Raw genomic sequence first — 27,414 nt, forward strand, 5'->3', positions numbered from 1 at the left:
CAGAGGTGATACCTTCCTTAAATTGTATGATTGTACAACTATTAAATTAATACTTACTGCAGAGGAAGTCTCCTGTTTAGAATGCAGAACCTGGCCTGGTAACTTTTGGCTCTTCAAATGTTTTACAGTGTGCTTCTCAATTTCTCACATTGGAGCAGCCTCGCAGGATGAGTAGAGAACTTAGAAGACCAGTGATAGAAATGTTAGCTTGTCTGCAACTGCTAGTGAGAGGTATATATTTGTTAGATGGCCAGTGTTTGAAGTCAGTGAAAAATGGGTTTAAAATTTCACAAGGATGTCTAAATGTACTAAAAATCACCCTAGAAACAGCTATGTGTCAGAAGAAGACATCACACTGAACAAACCGCTCAGTATGAATGAGGACTTCAGAAAAGGGCTTCTCCTTTCAAAGTCAGCCAATACTTATGACAACTACAAATATAATTCCTGCTGTCTTAACCATGCTTAGATATCTGTTGGGAGAATAGAAGAGGACAACTGTCCCAGGTTTAAGGAGAAATCTGGTGAAAATTCTATTTTATTTTCAAACTTGAAATTTAAGATCAGTGAAAAGCACCAAATAAGTCTTGACCTAAAAGAGATACTATAAAAAATAAAATGAAAGTGTGTAGCCCTTGTAATCCTGATTTTTGCCTTTTCCTGGTGAAAAGAAGGTAGGTGGACTGCTATACCCTAGATGAGTACAGACGTGGTGACAGGATGGCCCAAGAGGGAAGGCCACAGTCACCTCCCTGGAATGCAACCTGTCCCCTCCAGCACGGGCAACCCACACAGCATGACTACACTGAGTCAGAGGCTGCAGGAGGGACCTGGGAACTGTCCTCTGAACATGTAGGTGAAGTACAGCCAGAAGGGAATGAAATCCCACAATGAAGAACCTGACATGATACTGTAGAATGCTTTTCTTCTTCCTACACAGTGTGTGTAGGTTTTCTACAGCTACTGTTAAACACTTCTATATAAGAATCTTTTGGGGGCTAGAAACACTTCTATATAAGAATCTTTTGGCGGTTAGGAGTATAGCTCAGTGGTAGAACACAGGCTCAGTAATGGCAAGACACTGAGTTCAATCCCTAGCAATACACACACACACACACGCGCGCGCACACTTCTTTAAAAAATTTCACATATACGTAAAAGCAAAGTTTCATTATTAGAAGGTGACCTGCTTCTACTTTTTGTGTATGTGTTAGAATTGTAAGATAGGAAGAAATAACAGAAGAATCTTAAGATTTTCTGCAACAATAGTATCTGTAATGGAAATTTGGGTCCATTTAGAAGAATCCATTAATAAGAAGACCCTGGAAAACTTAAAGCAAAATACACTGATGAGCATGCAAATAAAAAGGTTTCTGAATGAGATGATGGCATGTTATCAGGCATGCCCAGGAGCATTTGACCATGTAAATAAATGAAGTTTTTGTGATTTTTAAATTTTGTTTTGTAAGTCAGGGCCAGTTTATCATTCATTCTGTTCTTCTATCTGCTCAGAAATCCATCTTTAAAAATAAGAATAAAGTCTAATAGTAGAAATCTAGATTCTAGTAGAATCTAAAAATAATTAGGAAATGACCACTATATTAGAACATACAGGCACTTCTCAGTATCCCTTATAGCTTACAAGCAATCAGACAGAAACATGCTCAGAAACATTTTGCTGCAATCAAGTAAACATATCACAACTCAACCTGAATGTGGAAAGATAATGCTCAGTGGGAAATGTCTTATACTAAGAAAACATAGTTTACTAATACAAGAAATAAAACATATTTCATATAGTTAGGTTTCATTTTAACAAATTTTATAAATAAATAGTAGGGTAGGATTTTATGAAGAAATGATTGAGTATTTACTGGGCAGCTGATATGTACCAGATACACTTTGAGGTGCAATTAAAGAAAAATGGGACTAGGAATCAGGTCCTGCCATCCAGGAGCTTACTAGATGGACTGAAGAGAGATAACAGTCCTAAAGTCACTATCCTCAGAAGTCCTGCTCCTCTCAGATTCTGAAGGAAGAAATGAATGGCAGTGATTTGTGCTCAGTCATTCTCTCTATGACATGAGAAACAAAGCAAGCACAACTGGTCCTAAGTATTCTTACATAACCCTGAGAGGTACCTAGAGGAGCTATCCTAAGGAGTGATTTCATTTTTTTTTTTTTTTTTGAGAACTTTTCTAAAAATTTCCATATTTGAATCTTAAACCAACAATGCAAAGACAATTTCTCAAAGGACTTCTCAATTTTGCCTTTAGGTAATTCTGCTTCTGTAGAATGGTCCTTGTGAATTAAATGGGCTTAGTGGAAGTCCAGTTCTTTTCCTTCAGGAGAACTTCATTTAACTCTACCCCAAATTCATACATATGGAGCATGTTTAACTTATGTGCATGATATGCCTATAGTTTCTGAAGTAGCTCCAAAAAGCTGGGAACTCTGGAAATTTAACTCCAAGAGGACAATGGCTTTTGAATATTCTCTATAGCAAGGCAGAGTAGGACATTTAACAACTTCACTGGCCTATTTTACAGTGATTTCACTGCAAGTGAAGATGTCAAACACCTATTCCTATACAATTGTGGAAAGCAGGCTGTGCACTGCTGAGTTACTCCATGATGTATGTGGAAAGCAGGCTGTACCTAACCCTGAGTTACTCATTTTACAAAGCAGTTGTTTGCCAGGGCTTTCTTCAGTTTTAGTTTAAGTGCTGAGGTGGAATTACTCTACACCTTATTTGTATAAGTAAAAAATCACCTCTACCTGGCACAACCATAGGGGAAAAAAAACTGACAAATAATCATGCTAATAAAAATGATCACCTGTGAACTTAATGATGGATACATAGGCATATCAGATAAATCAGATCCATGGGCTCATCAAACATACCAGACCACCAAATGAAGTGTCCCTTTTCTAAAGCCCAATAAAAGGAGGTACTTCCTAAGACCGGACACAGTGGCACACTGACTGTATCACCTGATCATTTGTCATGAACCTTGCCCAGGAAAATCACCACAATGACAATCCTCTGATTCTCTGTTTCTGGGCTTTAGCTCAGTGTCATTTCTCCAGCCCGTAACAAGGATGCTTGGCCCACTCCAAGCTGATACCTAAATCTGACACTCTGAAGCTGCCAACCTGTTCAGACCCTGGTTCTGTGTTTTGACATCTCGGTGCCCTAAACAAGTTCATTTGCTGGTTTCTAATCTCATATGACCACCTGCACTGACTCTTGCATTCATATCTGCTCTGGGCCTTTGCTCTCAGTCCAGCCTCCTGAACCCCTTTACCCTTTCTTAGTCTTTCTGTGACCTGTTTATATCATTGTATAAAGTGTGATGCATGACTTGAGTGTTATAAATATTAGTATCTAAGATTGGTATAAAACAATCTGTGTTTGCCCAGATTAAGACTATTAGGTGACCATTGAGTATTTTGTAAATGGCAATTTCTCAAAGTGGTGTAGCTTATGAATTTATTGTTATTCAATTAATTCTGATATTATGGAATGACATGAATGCATATGATACTGGTATACCTCCCTCACAACACAATATATATTTGAATTCCTGCAATTTCTGCCCCATGCCACCTGGCCTCACTACTACTGCTGTGGACAATCAGCCATAGATCACCAGGACAGATGACCCCAGCAAATCCAATGATTTTTAGGATCAACTTGCACTGCAAAGCTATGTTATCACAGCTTCACTAAAGTCAACAGGTAAAAAAATAAAACAAAACAAACAAAAAAACCCTCATAATCTATCTTAAAAATTCAAATGATCCAACACTAGCAGAAAGGATCAAACTCTTTTAAACCTAAGAAAAAAGGAAGGATTAGGAGAATCTTTGTGAATCATTGCTGTAATTCCCTTACAGAGAATAAGCAGAAGACAAGTTTTTTAGCATGGACTAAATAGAAGCAGAAAATAAAATGTATTTCTTTGCTTTGGGAAACATTCAACTTGATAAAGGTTTCATTTTGTGGCTGTGGATGCAAAGGCATAATGAACTCATTTGTATTAAATGATCCCCTGAAGCTGAACCTGGAAACCTGGGGCTCCTTGAGGGCACTCCAGTGGTCCACAAAGTGACAAGGCAGAGCCCCAGGGCCTTCCCACCAAGTTCCCTGAGAATAAAACATGTAATTTTGATAAATGATTTCCTGCCATAAAGGTGCTCAATAAATAAGACAAAGACAAATGATATTTTAGAATGAATTTTAAAACAGATTTTTACTTTTGGCTTGGTGTGTGTGTGTGTGTGTGTGTGTGTGTGTGTGTGTGTTTGAGAGGGGGAGAGAGAGAGAGAGAGGGAGGGAGGGAGGGAGAGAGAGAGAGAGAGAGAGAGAGAGAGAGAGAGAGAGAGAATATGAGCATGTGCACATGTGTGCACCAGAGGAAGAAAGATAAATTAATTTGTAGTATTCTTTTGCACAGAGCACATGAATATAAGAGAAATATTGCCTTAACTATAAACCATTTTGCTCTCTCCAAAGGGCATTAGTATTAAAGTGAAACACTGAAGATCTATACCTTCTAAGAAATTTATCATTAATCTGTATTTATCACAAAATTATCATTAAATTTATGTGATGTTATTTGAGGTAATTCCATCTATATCCATCTATATCACATTGTTATTAAAATTAAATAATTTTGTTTGTGGGTGGAAGTAGACCTGACCTGGAAGAGAAGCTGGGGGCAAGAGACCTAGGGCAAGGGACACACACACACACACACACACACACACACACACACACCACACACCTACACACACACACAGTGCTAGGGAGGAGGGGGAAGGGCAGGCCAACCAGGGCTGAGGGAAGAAGCTTAAGGAATTTTCCCTACTCAGGGAATGTGAATGTATCATTGTCTAAGCGTGAAAAGGACCTTTAACACTGTTTTCTTAGGGCTTTCATTCTGAGAGCCTGAACCAAGACTTTCTTAGGAATGAGTGTCACTTTATGATCCACAATGGTATGATGACACTGGGCATCAATGGGAGTGATGGATCAAAGGGTGGAGTATAAGCTTCCTCTAAGTGGTTAATTGCTACCTATTAGAATGTAAATGACATTTAAGCAAAGTTTCCTAACTCATGCCAGCAGGCTTCATGCCTATAGAACTTGGAGGTCCATCTATATGCACTTCCATCCTCCCCCCTCCTCTCTCTCTCTAGACACACACACACACACACACACACACACACACACACAAACACACACACACGAACTGCTTTTCTAATTTAATATCATATGCTAAATTTTATATGTTTAAAATCAAGCTGAAAATGTCCTCCAAAAATGCACCCATTTTTATGTTTCTAAATTATCTGTGCATGAAAACCTGATGGATAACTCAATTGAGAAACACAGATAGGATAGTTATCTTTCATTAAGACAATTAAATAGGGCCTATAGTTTCTGATTGGAAGACATGGCCACTCATGAGCTGTCATTCCCAACAAACTAAGACCTGGCCAGATGAAACAGACAACTATGACCTTCTGAATTTGTCTTGGCTTATTTTAAATACTACACTGAAATTTTAAAGGTTTGCTACATAGGGCTGGGTTGTAGCTCAACTGTTGAATCTTTCATAGCATGTGTGAGGGCCTGGATTTCATCCCTAGTATCACCAAGAGAAAAAGAAAAGGGAAAAGGAAAATAAGTTTTCTGTACAATGCTTAAACCAAAACTACAGATGACAGAAAAAGAAAAAGGAGAAAAAAACTGTTTTCTTCTTTACTTGGATGTGAATAGTATATTCTTTAGAAACAGGAATAGTTACTCAGAGCAGACACTTTCAATTTCAAAAATATAGGAAACTGTTACATGCCTCCCCTCCCCCATAAGACCATTCTTTCTTTTTTCTTTATAAATTTATTTATTTGTTTATTTATTTAAAGGCAATTCCTTGAGCTACCTTTCTATAAATGTTTGGTTTGTTCAGAAAAAGAAAAGAAAACATCATGTTCCTCTAAATACTGATAAAGGGAATATTGTTTATTTTGTCCTTTTCTTTTGGTACCAGGTATTGAATCCAGGGGTGCTTACCCACTGAGCCACACTCCCAGCCCTTTTTTGAATTTTTTATTTTTGAGATAGGGTCTCACTCAGTTGCTGAGGCTGGCTTTACGCTTGTGATCCTCCTGCCTTAGACTCCTGAGTGTATTTCAAATACTATATAAAATAGACCTCTAGAAGGTTAGAAGATTCCCCGTCCAATGGAAAATAGCAGTCAATACCTCACTAGTCAACATAAAATCTCAAAATTAAACACATAGTGAGCATCACAAAGTATTCAATGAGCAGGTCACTGGCATATTTTCTATTCAAGCAAGAACATCTCAGATTCCTAAGTAAGAATATGGGTTCAGACTTTTACAGGTAGTAGAAATCCTATCATTCACCTTATTCCCTATTAATTGACAAAGATTGCGTTAGAATAGATTTTCCAGGAAAGCCCCCTGGGAGCGCTCTGCAGATATTCATATACCATCTTCCACTGCACCATAAAAATCTTAATGATTCTGTTCAGTGAGAAGTCTCCACAGTAACTCGGTGTGTGTCACTCGTGGTCACTTTACAAGTAGAGCCTCACTTCTTTATTAAGTGAGGCTTTACTAAAATATGAATTCTGACAATATTAACACTTCATATAACTGAAACACAAAAAAACTACTTTTACATGCTACTCTCCTGAATGTAGACACACACACACAAACACACACACACAAACACAAACACACTGGTTGCTGATGATGCTCCAGACAGAAACTTCCTTTAAAAAAGACCTCAGAAAGTTTAAATGGTATGTTTTCCTTTCAGATTAGTGTAACATGGGATGTAAAATGTGGACTGAAGAAAGGATGAAGAAATAGTGGGTCAATTCTCCCTATCTCTGGTCATAGTTTATGTTTCCTGCAGAAGGGTCTCTGCAGCAGCTGAGAATTAGAAGCTGCAATGAAAATCCACTCATTGAAGGCTCAACGGACAGAAGAGGAGGGAGACCTCAGTATATACCTCCCCAGACATACCCTCTGCATCTTTGCCTGATACAGCTGGAATCACAGGTACATCAAGAGCTCACATATACCCCTATCAGATCTTAACTTCCATATGTCTCTCTTCCCCTTGAACCACTAAAATCAGGAAGAGAAAAGGGAGAAAAGCAGAATTTTCCATCTCTCTGGAAATGGTATATTACACAGACCCTACTTCTAACACCCACACTCCCCTTACCAAAATTAAATGAGTGGTTAGAATAATATGATACTACATGCAGAAGAACTTTAAGCCAATCCCTAATAATCTGAATGTATCCTGGATTTCCTCCAGATGATAGAACTCTCCAGGGCCATCTATGGGGTTAGCTCCTAGGAGGGAAACCTCTCACCAATCCATAAATAGCTTTTGCCAAGTCCTTGAAAGTCTTGGACCTGGTCTCTTAACTATCTGTGTCTCCCAAAGGAATGGGAGCCTCTTGAGAGTGGTAAAAGCTTCAACTTACTCCCAGTGTAGCTCCTACCAATTAGCTTATATCTCAATATTTTATTGGCCAGAGTTATGTTCTAGATACTTTAATCAACAGGGATCACAGTGAAATTTTGTTAATCAAACTCTGGAATAGAATAAATTCTATTCCAGCACATGGCACCATTTGCTAACTCTATATAGTACTGATATGTATTCATACTTTTTTTTTTCATTCCAAGGATTCCCAGGTCAAATAAGTTTTGGAAATCCCCTACCAATCTGAATTGTCTGTAGTCCACATTAACATATCAGTTTGGGGCAGTCAGTCCTACTATAAATAAATCTGATTAACTTTGTAAAATATAAGATTTTCAGTCTTATCTGGCTTTAGACAAAGCTTGGAAGACTGTTGTCTGCAGCAACTAGAACTACAACCACAGGAGGTACTCAATATATGTGGAATGAATATATATTCTGAAAAGTTAGAGGATTTTTCCTTTGCTCTTTTCACTGCCACCACTGCAGTGTAGACTGGCAGTCAGCTGGAATATGGTATGCATGCCTGCAGTGTGTTCTCAAGAAGGTACAGGAAGGTAGGCAGCATAAAACAGGGAGTGAAGGGTTCAGGTAAATAGTTGCTAAGAAAAAAATAATTTAAAAGTTCAAATTGCTGTCTAAGTATATATTACAAGAAATATAAATTTTTGACAACTTGTATTTGTATCTATTAGGTATTTACATCTGTCAGCTATTATTAGCATGACAGTGATTATCTAAATAGTATTTTTATTTTCAAAATGCAGCAGAATTAGATGTTAAATATAGAATCTGGGTGGTAGATAACTGGGTGTTCATAATAAAATTTATTCGATTATTTTGCATGTTTAAAAATGCTTATATTTAAATATTAGAAAGATTTAAGTCCCTATGACTCGTCTATTTTGAAATACAATATAACATTATACAGTTTTTTAATGTTCTTTCTTTATTTCAAGTTGAAATATAACATTATACAGTTTTTTATGTTCTTTTTTCAAGTTGAAATAAGTTTTATCCATTTAAGTATTTTTTAAAGCACTTTGATCTAGAAAGCAGGACTATACTTGGATGCTAATGAACCAGAATCAGCCACAGGAAATGACTTTGTACAAATGGTTGCAAAAATGTTGACAAGACAGAGGTAGAGTTTAATCACATATGCCCAGCATGTTAATGCTAATTTTTTACAGGGTTGTTATTATGTCCTTTTCACTGATGGGCAAAGGGAGATATAACAACTTCTCTAAAGCTGAGGGGCAATTCAATGGCACAGCTGGGATCCTGTGCACCCTTCTTAAATCATGAGGGGCAAATGTTCTCTACTCCTCAAGAGGGAAATTCATCTACAAGTAAAAATGGATACATCACTTAAAGATTTTTGTTTAAATGAGAGGGATTATATAATTAAAATGTGTGTAAATGAGATGCTATCATGACTTCTTTGATCTATACTTGCAAACAATTCTTCATCCTAAAGCTGATTACCCTGTCAGGATGCACATATGTTTTAAACAAACAGTGCTTCTCCTTTTTTAATCTTACTGATTGTTGACTTTAATTTTGGCAACAAATTAATTTTAATCATAAGTCTCTGGAATAACGTCATTGTAATACATTTAAAATTGCAAGAAACAGTAATATTCCTTTAAGTAGAGAGTTGCAAACTATGAGTGCTTAGTTATTTACGGTATCTTTTTACAAATTGAGACTTTTTTCAGTACACATAAATGAGAACTATAAAATGCTTCTTACATAATCAACATGTATTACTATTAGAACCCGAGGAGAATCCTTAATACACAAAATCCACTTGTCTTGTGGAGCAAATCCAGTCTTAGATGTCAAGGAGACTGTCTGAACTGTGCATCTGTATGTGTGTATGTATATGAGTGCGCCAGCGTGCGCGCGCGTGTGTGTGTGTGTGTGTATGCCCGTAGAAGTAACAATTTCACACTTTTAGTAAAAGGTCTGAGTATCTTAATCTTGTCTGGACATTTTGGCCTCTGGGTTTTCCATACTAACACTATCTTGTCTAGCAGTCATAAAAATGACTGAATTTAGGTCACTGTTTTTGAAATATTTGCGACAAAAATGTTTATAAACATTTTTATTTTATATGAATTCAAATATGGGTCTTTTGTTTAAGATTTGAGCCAAACCCACTAGTAGTTGTAGACTTGGGGAGTGAGACTCTACTGGAGTCACTAGTTCACAAGTGACTATTGTGAACTATTACATACCTATTCTATAGTCCTTTTTAGAAATTTTTTGGTCTCATTTAAAAATGTCATTTCCATTCCCAATCACAAAGTTTTATATGTGTTCATTTCAAAGATATGGGAAAAAATAGAAACCATAAAGAAAAACAATAACCAGTAATAAATACTACCATCAGGCTGGCATGACATTTCCCTCACCATTAAAATCCAATGGATTTCTCAGCTCCAATACAAATTTCTTTTTTTTTTTTTGGCCCAAGTGCAAATAAAATAGAATAGAATTTAATATATTTGATCCCTAAATAAGGAAAAGTGTTTTCATATACTTCCCATGTATTTCTAAGCATATGCAGATTGCTAGGATGCTACACATCAATATATCACCGAGAAAATATTTATTTTTACAAAATTTCCCTTGTGTTTTTTAGTAGGAAAGGCCATTCAAGTTAGATAAGAATAATGTTATCTTCTTTTACCCTTATCTCCATTCTCCCACCTTCATAATTTTTAACAGTGTGGACCTATACATTTTTTTATACAGTTCTCTTAAAATATATCAAAGAAGTACTGCTGTAAAATGCTTCTTTGTAATAACAGAAGTTCATATTTAAAGGATCAAAATGTTGCACTCTCTGAAATTTAAATCAGAGCTAATTTTTCCATCCATAATAAAAATTAGTATTAGGTATTCAAGAACATACTTATTTTTAGTTGTTATAAAAAAATAAAAACACAGGTGAAGCGAATCTGTTAGCAAATGAGTTACTTATTCTCTTTCTTTTATAAATGTTCAAGTTTCTTTTTGAATCACATCAATGCACAAGGATGCCATACCTAGTTTCTCAGAAATCCTATAAGACAGAGAGCCACAGGAGCATAGGAGATCTGTGAGCACCTGAATGATGAAGACAGATGACTCTAGGGAAAAGGACAATGTTGCTATCCTGCTCATTCATGTCTGGCCACATGTCTGGAGATTTCAAAGAATACTAATTAGGGCAAAGGAAAAGGTAACCGTTTGTTTATAAAACAGAAAAATCATACTACTCATGCACATAACCCTGGTAACCAAAACCCAAATGTAACTTGTGTAGGAATCCCAAGAGTGAACCTGAAGAATTTCCCTTTAAGTATATCTATTATTCAGCAGTAGTATCATTGAGCATCTCTATTTGATGGACAAGGATCATTGGTGGTAACAAGAAGTGTGCAGAGACACAGCCAGACTCCTCAGCAGCAGAAACCAAAGTTCCATAAGACAATTACTCTCACAGGGATTTCAAAGAATAATGTAGATCTAAAGGTCTTGGATTATAAAAATTGAGATTGGTTATTATTTTTTAAAAATATGAGAACAAATATTTTATATCCAAAAAATTCTTTCATGGTAGGTTTTGTGTGTATTGGATAGGAAAGACAGAAGGTGAAACAATGTGGGTAGGGATCAAAGCTTTAGAAAGAAGAAAAAACAACACTGTAACATTTTTTCCCATCTGTCTAACCATCCATCATCCAAAGTACTACCAGCTCCTTTGTTTTAACTAATTAAAATAAGAATTTTGAAAGATTTCCTCATTCAAATAGCATTCAGTGTAAGCACTCCTGAACTAACAAGCCTTCAATTGAAAATATGAGTTTAAACATAAATGCATTAGCAAAAGTCTGTATGCCACCACCTAGAGCTCATGGTTTTTCACCACATGGCTTTAAAACATCAACCCATATGGGTCTTTGTAAGAATGTAATGAGTCAGTTCCTACCTCTACATAGTCCTTGGCGTGGCCCCAATCTCGTTTGGCATCCAGATTTCCCAAACTGAAACATTCCAGTTGTCCAAGGTAAATCTTAGCTACTGACCGGCTAATTTTTCGAGTAACAAAATTAGCTCCTAAAAAGAGACAAAAGATGTATTATCAGTGAAGTACATTTGACATGTAACAGTTTAGTGAACCAAACACAGCATCAGCCTTTGGGCATTTCTTTCAATCCCCCACCCCCAACCCCCACCCCACTTAAAATAATAAAAGAAAAAGAAAAAAGATCACTAACTGTCATTTAGACAAGTTAAGAAGGTCTAATTCTAAGTGTCACATCATCTCTACTTTCATAACAAACATTTTTTCTTTAGGGGACATCTTAACATTCCTAATTTGCTGCTTCAATATGCAAGCCAGGCATTAGGCCAAAGAAAAGCTATTGGAATGCCAGTTTTTAAACAAAAAATTCTAAAGGGTTGTATAAAGGGAAATGCCAGAATGGAAGACAGACATCTAAGACCACCCTGATTTTTTTTTAAGAACACAAACATCATATATTCCTATTAATAAGGCTATTTTGGGGCCCATGGGAAGAGGGGGGAAAGTAACTTAGTTCACAGAGTATAACTAGTGAAAGGAAACCAAAAAGAAAATTTATTTGGGCTGCCTTTCTCTTAACAAAATAAGTGGTGATCACTCTTATTCAGAAACCTGCAGCCACACAAATATCAAGAATGACATGATTCCAAGTCAAAAATTTCTCTACACCATACTTAGTGCAATGCCATTTTCCAACTTCATGTAAATGTTATCTACAGAAATGGCCTCCTGAGTTTTGTAGAAATGTTTTTAAATGATTGGATGAAAGGTAGTATAAACTGAAGAAAAAAACAAATTATTTTAATGTTCTCTGGTTTTTTAATGAAAATCTCTATTTACTTTTAGTTTGTTTTATTCTTTTTCTCACTTTTTTCTCTTAAGAGATAGGGTCTTACTTTATTCCCCAGGCTGGTCTCCTGCCTCAAACTCCTGAGTAGCAAGAACTACAGATACACCTTCATGCCCGGCTTCTATCTCCTTTTAAGAAATTACAAAGAAGGATAAAATTAAAAGGCTCCACTAAGACAATTTTATCTGCACCTCTGTATTTAGGTAACATTACCAGAGAACACCATTTCATGCCAGATTCTCAAGATAATAATACACATGTGCGCTACTATGGCTTCATATGGTTCAGACACATTGATATCATAACTTATCACATATCAATAGCTTTACCTTTGTTCTTCTTTGAATGAAGAAGGGAAGCAAATATGATGAAAGGTTTTGGCTTCTATTAAAACTGGCAGAGGAATAAGGGGAATATTTCTAAGTAGGTTTTCTAAATTTTGGCAAGAATGCGGGCTATCACAGGTTCAAACACATACTAAACTCATTCCACCAACTTGATATATATATTTATACAAATATCATTAAAGAAACCAATTGTACTGCTGTGGGAATTCAAATATTCAACTCACAAGGCACGTTAAAAAACTGGAGTTTAAACTGTCCGTAGAAAAGTTTGTAAAACATACAGAGGCCCTTCAGGAAAAAGTCTTTCGAAATGAAGATATATTTTGGGATCACAAGTTCAGAGCCAGCCTTAGCAACTTGCAAGGCACTAAGTAACTTAGTGAAACTTTTTTCCAAAAAGGAGGGGGTGGAGGCAATGTAGAATGTAGGGAATAACCTGTGATCAACATCTTGATTGGACATGGGACTGCATGGATATCTTGTGGACACTGGGTGTCTTACCCAGAATTAGGCTAGAGCATAACTTCCTCTTATTAGTGATGTAGATTGGGGATGTAGATTAGTGCCCCTGGGTTCAATTCCCAGTACCCAAAGTGGGTTAAAAAAGGATATATTTATTGGCTACAATTCCTCTAAGTATATTACTAATTAGTAAACTTTCCATTAACTTTTAAAAATTAACTTTATAATTGAATTTACATATATTGATGTCTGTTTTTACTTTAATGTCAGGACTGAACTATCATTCTAAAGTATGCCAGGTAAACCAGTGATGCCAAATTATTAGACCAGCATAAACAGTTCAGATTTTTCTAGTTAACAGGAAAGCAATGCTTAGGAGTCTAATGGAAACATTTGATCTTGTTTTATTAATTTATTCTTTCAGCCAGTATTACCTGAGTACTACATGGCACAAGCTGAGCATTTGAAAGAGAAAAGGCAGCCCCTGCTATTAGGCAGCACAGAGGAGAAGATGGACCAATAAACCCAGGCTGACCTATTTATAGATTTGTCTATTGGGATACTTCATATAAATGGAATTATATAATACCTGGTCTTCTGGGACTAGAATCTTTCACTTTGTGTGGAGTTTTTCAGGGTTCATCCATGTTATAGCTTCAATTGGTACATCATTCTGAGATCAGGAGGTAGAAAAAAGGCCAGGCAGTCAGAGAAATGGGCACCTGGAGAGGCCTTCCATGATCAGCAGAACACAAACTGTTGCTAAGGAGTTTGTGAATATCTTACCTAAAAAAGGCATGCATGCTATGGAGCCCACAGCCTCTCCAAAAAAGGGAATAACCTGTGATCAACATCTTGATTGGACATGGGACTGCATGGATATCTTGTGGACACTGGGTGTCTTACCCAGAATTAGGCTAGAGCATGACTTCCTCTTATTATAACCAATGAGTATAAAATGTTATCCCTAGAAGACATTTATAAACTCCTCAACAGGACTGGCCCACTAGCAACCCTCTTGGTACCCCTCCCAAGGGGGTTATTTTGCTTTGCTTCAATAAATTCCTAGACTTTGCTTTCACCTTCTGTTGTCCATGAATCTCATTCTTCAGGTTTCTACCAGATGCCATGCTCCATGTTACAATTCCTTTTTTTATAGCAAAATAATATCCTCTTATATGGAAAAACGCATTTTATTTACCCACATATCAGCCGAAGACCTGGTTGTTTTCATCTTTCCACTGATGAAAAATGCTTCTATGAACATTTGAATACAAGTCCTTGTGTGGACACATTTTAATTTCTTTGAGGTATATAGGGGTGGAATTACTGGGTCACATAGCGAGTCTCTATTTAACCTACTAAGCAACTGTAAACTATATTCCAAAGTAGATGGAGCACTTCATATTCCCACCAGCAGAGCAATAGGGTAGTGATTTCTCTAATTCCTCTCCAGCATGTAAGGTCTTTTCTATCACATCCACCCTAGTGGGTACTTAGTGGTATTTCATGTGGTTTTGATTCACATTTCTCTGATCACTAATGACATCAAGCAACTATCTTTTCATACGCTTACTGGACATTTGTACATTTTCTTTGGGGAAATGTCTACTCAGATTGTTTGCCTACTTTTTTTTCTAAACAGGGTTGTCTTAAGTCTTTTAAGAGTTTTTACATACGCCAGATCCAAGTCTCTTATCAAACATAATTCCCCAATATTTGCTCTCATTCTGCAGTTGTCTTTTCACTTTCTTAACAATGCCCTTCGGAACACAAAAAGAGTTTTAATTTTGATAAAGCCCAATTGGCCTATTTTGGTTTTGTTACATGTGTTCTTGGTGTCATACTCACAGCTTTGTCTAATCTAAGGTCATGCAGATTTACTCCTGTATTTTCTTATAAAAATTTTATAGCTTTTGTTCTTACATCTGGGTCTTTGATCCATTTTTAGTTAATTTTTGTACACTGTGATGAAAGGGTCCAGCTTATACATTTGCATGTAGAAATCCAGCTGACCTGGGACTATGTGTTGAAAAGGTTACCTTTTCATCACAGAATTTTCTTGGCACTTTTGTGAAGAATCAGTCATAAATGTGAATGCTTATTTCAACTCTAGTTCATTAATCTCTATATTCATCCTTATTCAGAGTCTTTACTATTGTAGTTTTCTGGTAAATTTTAAAATCAGAAAGTATGAATTTTCCAACTTATTTATTTATTTATTTATTTAGGTGCTGGGGATTGAACCCATGGCCTTGTGCGGGCAAGGCATGCACACTACCAACTGAGCTATATCCCCAGGACCCCAACTTTCAACTTTTTAAAGATTATCTTGGCTATTCTCACTCAATGAATTTCCAAATAAATCTTAGGATCAGCCTTTTGATTTCTGCCAAAATGCCAACTGAGATTTTGATAGGGATTTTAGTAAGTCAATATTTTGGAGAGTGTTTCCATTCTTATGCCATCCAGTCCATGAAGCAGGACTTTGTAAATGTCTCTCAACAATGTTTAATAGTGTCCAAAGAAAAAATTTTGTACTTTTTTTTTGAGGGGAGATATTAGGGACTGAACTCAAGGGCACTCAACCACTGAGACACATCTCCAGCCCTATTTTGTATTTTATTTAGAGACAGGGTCTCACTGAGTTGCTTAGTGCCTCACCTTTGCTGGGGCTGGCTTTGAACTTGTGATTCTATTGTCTCAGCCTCCCTAGCCGCTGGGATTACAGGCATTCACCACCATACCCGGCTGTACTTCTTTTGTTTAATTTGATCCTTAATACTTTATTTGTTTTAATATTATAGCAAATAAAGTAGTTTTCTTAACTTCAGTTTTAGATTAATTTTAAATAATATTTTTGCAATCATATGTTTCACCAATTAATTCTTAGATGAGGCTTAAAAATCTACTCTCCTTAGGGTAGAAGATGGGAGCCTGGGAGATAGAGGAGGGAAGGGAAAGGGGAAAGACTTGGTGAATGAAATTGACCAAATTATGTTGTATGCATGTATGAATATCTAACAACAAACCCCACTAATATGTATCATTGTAATGAAGCAATAATTTTTTTTTAAATCTCCTCGTTTTTTATTACTTATCACACAGGACCGATGTTTTTAGAAGAGAACTATATTAAGTCACAGAACATGAGGGCTGAGACCTCAGAGTTCACTTTTCCCAACCATCCCAAATATGCAAATGAAGACGGAAAGGCAGGACAAGTATCAGCACATGTTCTGAGTCTGTCTCCAGCCCTGTGCTGCTTTCAATGACCCACAGAGAAAAGCAGGATGTACCCCCTTCCTGTGAGATGGCTCCAGTAGTTGTAAATTATCACATATGTGGATAATGAAGCCATTGTACTTATTTTAAGTACATACCTTATTTCTAATAGCCTTAAGTTAGAAATCCCTACCTAGGAAGAATATCAAGAAAACCAACCCAATGGAGCTGAACAAAGGCCAGCTCTTTCAGTTAATAGTTTGTGTCAGCTCACACAAACCATTGAACAGCTCTGAGACTATGGTATGCTTTATAATATTAATATAATAATAATATTTGCCATGTAAAACCTAAGGTACATTAATGCAGATGAAATAGTATCACAGATATAAATTGCTATAAAATGAAAGGAATGTCAGCATGTCATTGTTCATAAAATAAGGATAATAAGAAGTAGGTTTGATGTATAAATGAAAAAAATCAAGCTAACAGGATTTATAAGTACTCATTATTATAATGATCACATTAAATTGGTAATAATATGTACAATTAAGTATCGATGAAAAGTTCAAATTTCTTACTTCTTTTGTGACTGTATATCATAATTCTTTGATTTTGAAAGTCTGAGATTGAGGTCTAAATAAACAGTCATTGCCAAAAGTAGGCATGTAGACTTACATACAGGCAGTGCTAGTAAACATTTCTTGAATCATTTCAGGTTACCCTTTCAACATAAGCTCAATAACCTATATAAACACTTATTCAGAATACAAGATAAATGAAAGAGGGATTTTAGTCTAAACATTAGCTCTAAGATTGGGATCACAAGTTTCACTAGTACTGCTAGAATGAAAAGAATAGAACTTCTGTTCACTCAATACAACATGCAAAAAAAAAGTCACTTTACAAACAGAAGTATATGTTGGATAAAATATTATTACCATTTCTTTAAATTCAAAGCTGAGCCTCTAAGAACTAAAGGAAAATCTGCAGGGGAAGGGACTCCAGCATGTAGAACATGGGCACGCACCAAGGAATCTGGTTAGGAGGAAGAATGGAAGGCTACCTCAGGACTAGAAATAGGCTTCAACCTGTCCAAGCCAAGACAAAGGCCAAGTTCTTTGAGGTGGGATGCTAAAACTAAGGCTAACACACTCACTGTGTCAGTCAATGGCAACCATAATTCTGTACTTCTATCACTATTATGATCTTAAGCAGGTGTATTATGTTCTTATCGTCTGATTTATAAGATGGGATCAAAATCTACACTAGGAACCAAATAAGTACTACACATTTCAGAGGCTGCAGAACATGGCATTAATGTAAAGTGCTTCCACTATTATAAATGTTTGCTGTCCTGGATATATTTATTGTGATAAGTCTTTTAAAATAGCAAGTCTTTTATTCTCTCCCCTTTCATTTCTCTTTATCTGACCTCCTCCATAGTAAATCCAAAGTTGGGGAAAGATTAGAAGAGCTACATTAGAAATTTAAAAAGACAGTATGTATCCCCATCATTCAAAATAGGATTCTATAACAAGTTTGAAAGAATGGCTTCATTAGAAAAATAATATTCTAAATAATTTCAGCATAAAAAAGCCAAGCATGGTCACTGTTCAAAGTTCCTCCTCCAGTTTAAGATGGACAGGCTAGTAGCATGTGGCAGTGGTCCTTGAAAGGAGAGATTCCCCACCTATCCCATCAAGGCCAGTGGAGCAGAGTGTGAGTAAAGTTAGAAGAGTTGAACCTTGGTCTTCTCACCCACCTTCTTTGGGCCAACGCATATGGGATAAAATAATCAAATAGACTGAAGGAATCTCCAAGAGGACCCACTTCATGTCTGAGTCCACCAGACAGACTTAGAATAGCTTCATCCACACATGCTAAGCAGTGCAGAGGGACTCTAAAGAGACCCTGAGTTGGGCCAGAGGTGGAGAGGTGAGGGTCCCTGGAAATTGAGGTTTGGAGAAAGACCACCTAGGACTGAATCTGAACTACCCCAGGAACCTTGGAAAAGAGAAGTCTGGGAATTTTACAAACAACAAACTCCAAAAGAGTCAGACCTGGGACTAATCCCACCTGCATGGCTACCAGGCAAGGGCATAGCTCTGCACTGAGACCAGGAGGCATGCAGAGTGTCCCACATGGACCTGTGCATACCATCTGTCCCTTTGTCAATACAAGGTCAGATAAGCCACAACTGTGTCCTGAGCACCTGTAAACCATCTTGAAGAAAAACAAAGGACACAGAATTCCAAGAAAAAACTAGCATTGGCATTACATTAAGCGGACACTGAACTACATTTTACAATTTAATTTGTTCTTTTTGAGAAAAAGTATAACTTAACCTTTAAGGACTGTATTAATTTCCTATGGCTGCCATACAAACAACCACAAACTAGGTGGCTTAAAACAACAAAAACCTGTTGTCTCATGGTTCTGAAATGAATATCTGAAGTCCTACAGGGCCATGCTTCTACAGGGATATCTTTGGGAGAAACTCTTTGTCTCTTTTAGTACTTGACAGCTCCTTACATTCCTCAGTGCTAAGGGCACATTCCAATCTCTACCTCCATCTTCACATGGCCTGCTCCTTTCTACACCTGCTCCTCACTGCTTCTATTTCCCATCAGACACTTGAGATTGGATTTAGGGTCACCTGATAATCCACAATCATCTCTGTATCTGAAGAACCTCAGTTATATCTCCAGAGATTTTTCATCACATGAAGTCACTATCACAGGTTCCAGGAACTAGAAAATGAACATATCTTTTGGGGTCTATCATCCAACCAAAACATGGACCAAGGATTAGAATATTTACAAAATATAAATATAAATATTTATGATAAAATATAAATATCAAATATATTTTGATAAACTATAAATGGGAAATAGTTTCATTACTTAAAATGTCATTTTCCCCCCCAATACTGGGAACTGAACCCATTAATATTCTATCTCTGAGTTACATCCCCAGACTCCCCCATTTTTAGAGACAGGCATGCCTCGAACTTGCAATCTCCCTGCCTTAACTTCCCAGGTAGCTGGGATTATAGGCATGTGCCACTGTACCCAACTTAAAATATCATCTTAAGAGTAGTTAGATAACTTTCAGGAGTACAATAATCAAATAGGATCTCCACTTGTAAAAAAGATTAACTTAGAGGTAATAAAGTAAGTTCCCCCTCTATTTTAGATCTGCAAGTTTCCTTCAGATAATTTGAATAACTCTCTGGCTCTCTATCCTCAGACAATCTATGATTTCATCCATAGCTTCACACTGTAAATGCTGTGTGTGTTCATGTATTTATCAATTTCCTTTCTCAGCATTTTATCTTGCGTCTGCCTTCAGGCATAATTTCCCTTCTGAGAATTCATTCTTCTTTTTCTTTTCTCAGTACCAGAGTTTGAACACAGTGCCTTGCATATGCTAGGCACCCCCTCTACCACTGATCTATACCCCAGAATATATTCTTTAAAAATTCCTTTAATGTAAAGAAATGGTCTGGCTTTTTTGCACAAAAATAGTGTACAGTTCCAGACAGCTGAAAACTATTTTCAATTTCCATTGGTGGTATTCTTCCACTGTATTCTCATTTCCAGTTTTTGCTACTAGTCTGTAATTACTTTGCAGGTATCTATCTTTTTCCTCTTGTTAGTGTAAAATATTCATTTGTCTTTGGTGTGCTGGAGTTTCAATCAAATATGTCCAGACACAGTGTTTTCTGTATGTGTGAGTCTTTTATCCAGGTTGGGAAATTTTGCAACAATTATATCTTTAAATATTTCCTCTTCTTCACTCTATTTTCTTTTGTCCCTTGTTTTTCTTCTGGGAAAGCAAGTTATACTTTCTCATTTTAACTTCTAATCTCTCAATTTGCTTTGCTATAATTTTCATCTCTTTTCCTTTCTCTGCAACATTCTGGGTAATTTTCTTGGATCCATTTAGGTTTTCTTCAGGAGTCTAATACTTAAGTCAGCCATTTAATTTATTATTATCACTATTATTATTATTATTTCTATGTATGTGTATACACACACACACACACACACACACACACACACACCTGTATTGTGTTCTTTTGGTTCTTTTTCAAATCTGCATGGGCATTTTTATATTTTCTTGCCTCTCCCCTATTGTTGTGATTTATAATTTTATTTAACATGTTTTAGTAATTTTACATTGTGAATTTGATAATTCTCATACTTGGAAGTTATTTTGGGGGATAACTCTTTATGTTCTATTTCTGCCAATTTTGACAGATGGTGGTGGTTTGTTTCCTTGTTCCTTGAGTGAGAGTTCATGTTTAGTAATCTTAATTTGCTGGAGATCAGAGGGCCTTTATGAGGATGATGCTTTCCTCCTGTAATGGTTGGTGCTTATTTCTCAATGGAACCAGGAGATGCTAACATCTGGGATCTCATCTCCTTCCAGTATACCCAGGTTATATGTTTTTGTTCTTACAACTTTTGCTATGTACTGATTAAAGAGGTCAGGCATTTCCTACAGACCTATGCATGCTGCTGCATCTCGCTACATGAATGGGATCAGACACCATGTTGGTGTCTCCAGAGCTTGCCACCTGCTAACAGAAGGTGAATCATCAGGAAGATGAAGACAGGCATAGAAAATTTAAAAAACTGCATTTGCCCTGTGCATCTAATATAATGTCAATACTGTGCCACCTGGCACATACTTCTTTTTATCTTCATTTCAGAAAAAAAAATTGTTTGTTCTGTTTTATTTTACTTTATTAATTTTTTTTTAGTTGTAGATGTACACAATACCTCTATTTATTTATATGTGGTGCTGAGATGGAAGCCAGTGCCTTACGTGTATAAGGCAAGCGCCCTACCACTGAGCCACAACCCCAGCCCCTGTTCTGTTTTATTTTATGCAGAGTATGTATAAATATGTACGTGAAAATGTATTTCAAACCTAAAATCTATCTCACTTTTTTTGATCACACCACTTCTCTGACTCAAATACAACTATTTGTAATGATTTTTTTTCCACATTCCAGGCAAACTACACTTTTTTTCCTTGTGAAGTTCTGAGCCAGAAGATCATCTTGACTTTGCAGTTCTCTACCCTTTGCACTGGGCCTCACTTCCTGCAAAGACAGATGACAGAGATGGCTGTGAGGCCCTGCCAGCACCAGCACACCAGGAGATGGCTCAAATACAGAGCCACAGTCAAATTTCTAATTTCCTGGCTTTGTTCTTCTTCTATTCTTGACATAGATGTGTACGTGAGTGCATGTGCATGTGCATGTATATACACAGTTCCTGTTAAACCTTCTACTATAATGTCATCAGTCCCAACAATACAAGATACCTGTTACATAACTTCTAAGAATGGAAGGAAAAGAACAAACTTCATTAGACATACACCTTAAATTACCAGCATTAAACCAGAGACAATGAAAATGGTTTTAAGACAATGAGTAGTATCACATTTACTGAAATTAAAAGAATTCGATCAGCTATTAAATCACAATATTTTTCACAACTTATTATTCCCATAAAGATTTGTTTTTAAGACAAAATACAGCACTGGCATCTTGTGCAAATGTAGTAGAAATAGAGGAGGAAAATAGCCAAAGTTATCCTGCTTGTTGCTTTAAACAAAATCACTTTGTGTTTTTCCTATGGTCCTAAAATTATCCTATTTAAGCCCTAAGAAGCAATATAACTATCAATGTGTAGGGCCTTTTATTGTTCATATTGCACACATACACATGATTGTGAATGTGCAAACGCACACACGTGTGTAAAACTTATCCCTCAACATCCAAATATATTTGAAATAATCACAATTTCTCTAATAAAAATTTTATTCCATTGTCTAGTGCTTCATCTAAAAGCTTTTGATTTAAAGATATTTTTGGAGTTAGATAAAGTACAAAGACAGTTTGGATGATATTCATTGCAAAACAGAAATCATTCCAATTTATCCTGAACCCCACATGAACCTCCGCCATGGGGTCCTGCATTTTTCCCCTGTGGTAATCTCTGGCCACCCCACTGAGATCTGCCTGGGCCGTGGCTCAATGCAGACAGGGTGTAGAAAGGAGAGACACTGAGAAGGTCATGGCTGACTGAGCAGACTGCTGAGATCAGAGAGATCGTACCTCATTTGCTCACCAAGCCCTGCCAAGAGCAACACTATTTAACTGCAGGTACTCAAATCCAGCAGGCATGTTTAAAGGAATCCCAGGCTTGAAAGAGGACAATTCACAATGTGCATTTGTCAGGGATAGCTACCACCTTTTGGCAACAATTTTTAAATATGTGCTTAAAGAGAGACATACAAACACCTTTGCTGTTTACATCAAATGTTCAGTGTATTTTTCACTGACAGACAATTCAAATTCATGAATCATTTCATAAATTGAGAAACTTGTTCCTGAGTTTCTCAACTTTGGCACTATTGATATTTGGGGCTGGATAATTCCCTTTGTAGGGGTTGTCCTGTGTATCTGTAGCTTTTTCCCCACCAGAAGCCAGTAGCACCCTCTCACAATTATGACAACCAAGACCATCTATAGACACTGCCAACATCTTCCTGGGGAGACAAAACTGAGTTGATACCACTGTCTTAGTGAAACAAAACAACCCTGAAGTCAAAATGCCACACAATCAAAACATATTTACACAGAAGAGCTAACCTCACTCACAGACACACTGTGCTATTTTACATATGCCTATTCATTTGGTTCACTAACTACAGCTTCGGGGAACTAATGAACATTAGTGACAAAAGTGAGACCTCATCTGAAGTCAGAGGGTCTCTCTGAGCCTGACCTTCCAAAGAGGGCAAGGTGGGACACACATTTGGGAATCATCCATATGTGAATGGATGATATTTCCAGTCCACAGACTAGCTGAGACCACCAAAAGAGGGAAGTAAGCAGGAAAACAGAAATGGGGCATGAACCAAATCTACTGACACTGCACCATTCAAGAGGTCAGACAGGGAGGAAACAGCAAAGAGACCAAACAGGAGAAGGCAGTGAGACTACAGGAAAAGTGTGTAGGAACACTGCAAGTCTGAAAAGGGAGGAATCACCTAGACTTCCAGTCACAGCTGAAGACAGAGAAGTGACCATGAGGCAGAGCAGCATGAAGGTGACTAGGGCCTGTCGAGAGCTTAGGCAGAATGTGGGCAAGAGGGCCATGGAGGTAGGGTTCAAGAGAGAATGAAGAGACCTCAGAGACAAACTCACAGACACTTGTAAGGACTTTTGCTGCAAGGTGCAGAAGAGCACGATGAGACTGGGAAGTTTTATTTCACAATGAGAGAGAAAGCAGCATCTTTGCAAGGGAAAGATCCAGTGATGAAGAGGAAGAAACTCATTCCGGAGAGAAGTCGAAACCACTGACACAGATCTTTAAGACAGCAGCAAAAGACAAGCAGCTAGTGAATGTGGTGGACTCTCTGGAAAGAGAGCTCATTCCCTGAGCACAGTGGAGTAGGAGAGAGAACAAACACAGGTCGCTTCAGATGTTCTGTCACGGGGCTTCAAGTCCCCCCTCAAATTGAAAACAAATCCCCTGTCCTACTACACAGTTTACTCTGTCCCTCTCCACCATGACTGTTGCCCTGTGTCACCTGTTTTCCAAATACAAGATGGCCCCCACTTTGCCTACTCAGCGTCTCTAGCTTTTATTCCCTTCATGATCATATCATGAGCCACTGCTTGGATCATTTTGTGACAAATGCTCTTGATTCATTTGCTCTCCAAACTTCACACTGTGGCAAAACTTCACATCCCCATCTCCCCAGTATGTTTCTCCTTGTGCCTCTGAGTTCTGAGGATGACCGCCACATCCTATTTACCCTCTCCAACTGTAGCTGAGCTCTGGCTGCTTGGTCACTACATGATCAGGCCTGCAATTTACCAGTTTTCCTCCTTCCTGTTCACCTCAGTGGATGTAATCTCTAACTCTCACTCACTTCTTTCACCCTTCTTTCTGGATGTCACAGTTTGGTGAATGGCTTCCCCCTACCCAGAGGCCTGGAAGTGCCCTTTGACTCCTCTCTCATTCAGTCACTCCCCAGTCAACTCTTCCTCTGACTCTACTTCTGAAACACTCCCAACTCCAGCCTCCAGTAGACCACAACTGAAATGGCTGCCTAAATTACAGATTGCACCAAACAGTATTTTTGCGTTCTTTCTATCTTTGTATGGTCCCAATGAGAACAGCCTGACTCTGCTAATCTGACTGCACCCATCTCTTCAAGAGTTAAGAGCCTAACCCAAGCTGGCCCAAAGAACTACACTCTCCTGGTTAGAGTGATTGAGGGAATGGGCAACTAACTAAGACAGGTCAGCACAGCACTTCCCTGGGTCTTTCCCAAATGGGACTGAGAGAGAAACCCTTTTTCCCTCTGCAGTGGTGAGACTGAAGAAGCAGTGACCTGAATTCTGACTTCATAGAAAATAAACTTGTTTGAAAAGACGAAGCCAAAATAGAAAGAAAAATGCACACAATAGAGAAAAGAATCCTGAAGATCTCTGAGTTTCTGGTTCCAGCTGTACTTACAATCAGGCAGACCTGACACTCCCATTCTTAGAAAACATCTATACTATGCTCTATCTTTATTCAATTATTTTGCTTAAGCCTACTGTGAGTTTTTGCCATTTCTAAACCAAGTCCTGAGAGATGCACAAGTCCCAGTTCAGTGAATTGTTCCATCTGGTCTAATCCCTTATCATTTTCTTTTCTGGGTTTCTGCCATTGCTACCAGATGCTCTTCTTATCCTGAGTCTCTTTCCCCCAACATCTGTCCAAAAACTTATGGTTGCTAAATACAAATCCAACCACAACCCTTTCTTGAGTGCCTATAAGCTGCCAATAGATCAGAAGATTCCTTTGTAACCTATTGTCTGCCGTCCCCCTTGTCTCCATACCCTGTAACACTTTTCTCTAGCCATATCCTACTGTGTACAGACACTTCAGCATCCCCTTCTCTTGGTGGGGAATATCTGTGCCACATTTTGCTCCTCAGATGTCTGACCTGCCAAATACCTCCTCCATGTAAGATTTTCCTGAGACCTATCCTATGTCTTCAGTACCCTCTTAAAGACTCTACCTGCTCTTACCTTTCTTCACTGTGAGTTCTAGTTTACCTACTCCCAAGTGTGAGTTTTTTAAAGACAAGCATTACATTTTGTCTCTTCCAATAGGGTCTAACATGGTACCTATTACAGTTTAAATATTTTCTCAAGAAGGAGGAAGGAAAGCCCAGCTATTTACCAGTTTAAACAGTAAGAATCTTTCATTTATAAAGTTAGTACATAATGAGCCACATTCTTTTATTTCTTTTGCCATAATTCCAGATTCTTGAGAAGGATTTAAACTCTTAAACTGGTATTTTTTTTTTTCAAAGACATGCACACCAGAAAGCATTGAGATTAATATCACATATGCCAGTTAATGATAAAGAAATTATCTAGCTATCCTAGGTGATTTGTCTTCCTTCTGACACATCAGACAGTTCCCTCTTAGCCTTCATGATTGTGAATACACTACATTCACCTGTATAGTAAGAGGTGGATAGAGGAAAGATCTAATGGAGAAGCAAAATTCTGTCATTAAAGACACATTCAAAATACATAAGAATGAAAAGCACATTGGGATAATGTGGATACATATACAATCTTTTGAAATCATCTCCTTTTTGTAGGAATGACTTATCAGCATTAAAAGAATGACTTATTCCACATCATTCTATATTATGTTTGGCTTTGTTTCAGAATTGATAGAGCTATCTGAAAGAATGACAGTATTCATACTTGCATTTGACAATGCTCATACTTAAACCTCTTGGATTAAAATTTCTCTTTAGCTTCCTCCCAATTCATAAGTGTTAGTGATATTTAAGAAGAAAAGAAGGGCCACTTCACATAAGTTTCATGTTCAAAGTTAAAGTATCATTATTGGCTGATAGCCAACCCAGCATGTAGACTGCAAAGTAAGAAAATCTTCAAAAGACCTTTGACTCGAATTCTTCATCTGATAGAAAATTAGGACAGGCAATGTCTATTAAAAAAATGAGGCAACTGTGTCTCCTTACACAATAATGTTTCTTGGCTGTCTTGTAGGGCTTCTGTTATTCTCTCCTGTCACAGTATAGTAAACATATGCAATACCCTGAAAACAAATGATATTTATTCACCCAAGGAAAGCAAGTAACCTTGCCTCCTCTGTAATAACTGTTGCTGATACTTTATTTGGATTTCAAACAGGTTTTTGAGAAGGGTCAGACTCCAAGGGCAAGATAATTAGAGATAACGGCTCACTGCTAAGTATTGCATCCCAGTTAGTAAACACTACCATAATGGTTGATGTGGGAGACACACACATACATACACACAAGGGAGACCATGACTTCCTTCCTCATTACTTAGTCTCTCTCCTTAAATAACATCTACACCTCCTTGAGGCTCTCCATCCCTTTGGGGTTCTCATGCAGAGGCCTATTCAGACAGATGAGCACACAGAAGGAGCACCCTTGTAAGGCTCAAATGGGCACAGAAAGAAGCTGTGCTTGCTCTATAGCAAGAAGTAAAGCATAAGGTTCACTTTCTGGAAATTAGGTAAATAGCAAAAAAAATCTCCTGGTTGAACTATAATACACAAGGAGATACACTATTTCACACCACACCCCCACCCCAGGAGACTTGCCTTGAATTTTAGAGTGTGCATATACAGCTCTTGAGGTCCTTTGATTTGCATGAAGCTTATACCTGTGAGTTGTAAAACCCAATATTCTTCAAATTAGCTAAGAACAGATACTATCAACAAAATAAATGGACAACAAATTTAATAATCATATAAACATACAAACCATATAAAGAATTTTGAAAAATGAAAGTATCTTTCACTGTTGATATGGTAAC

General features: G+C 37.3%; 1 protein-coding gene across 1 annotated transcript in view; it reads right to left on the bottom strand.

Moving 5' to 3' along the window:
- Positions 1 to 27,414, bottom strand: part of Gmds (GDP-mannose 4,6-dehydratase) — a 625,359-nt gene that overhangs the window by 299,929 nt on the left and 298,016 nt on the right. The window contains exon 7 of the mRNA XM_027954821.2: positions 11,523 to 11,650. Within this exon, the coding sequence (XP_027810622.1) occupies positions 11,523 to 11,650 (128 nt within the window). The remainder of the gene's footprint in view (positions 1 to 11,522; positions 11,651 to 27,414) is intronic.

This window comes from Marmota flaviventris, chromosome 6 (genome assembly GCF_047511675.1).
Source record: "Marmota flaviventris isolate mMarFla1 chromosome 6, mMarFla1.hap1, whole genome shotgun sequence".
Lineage (NCBI taxonomy): Eukaryota > Metazoa > Chordata > Mammalia > Rodentia > Sciuridae > Marmota > Marmota flaviventris.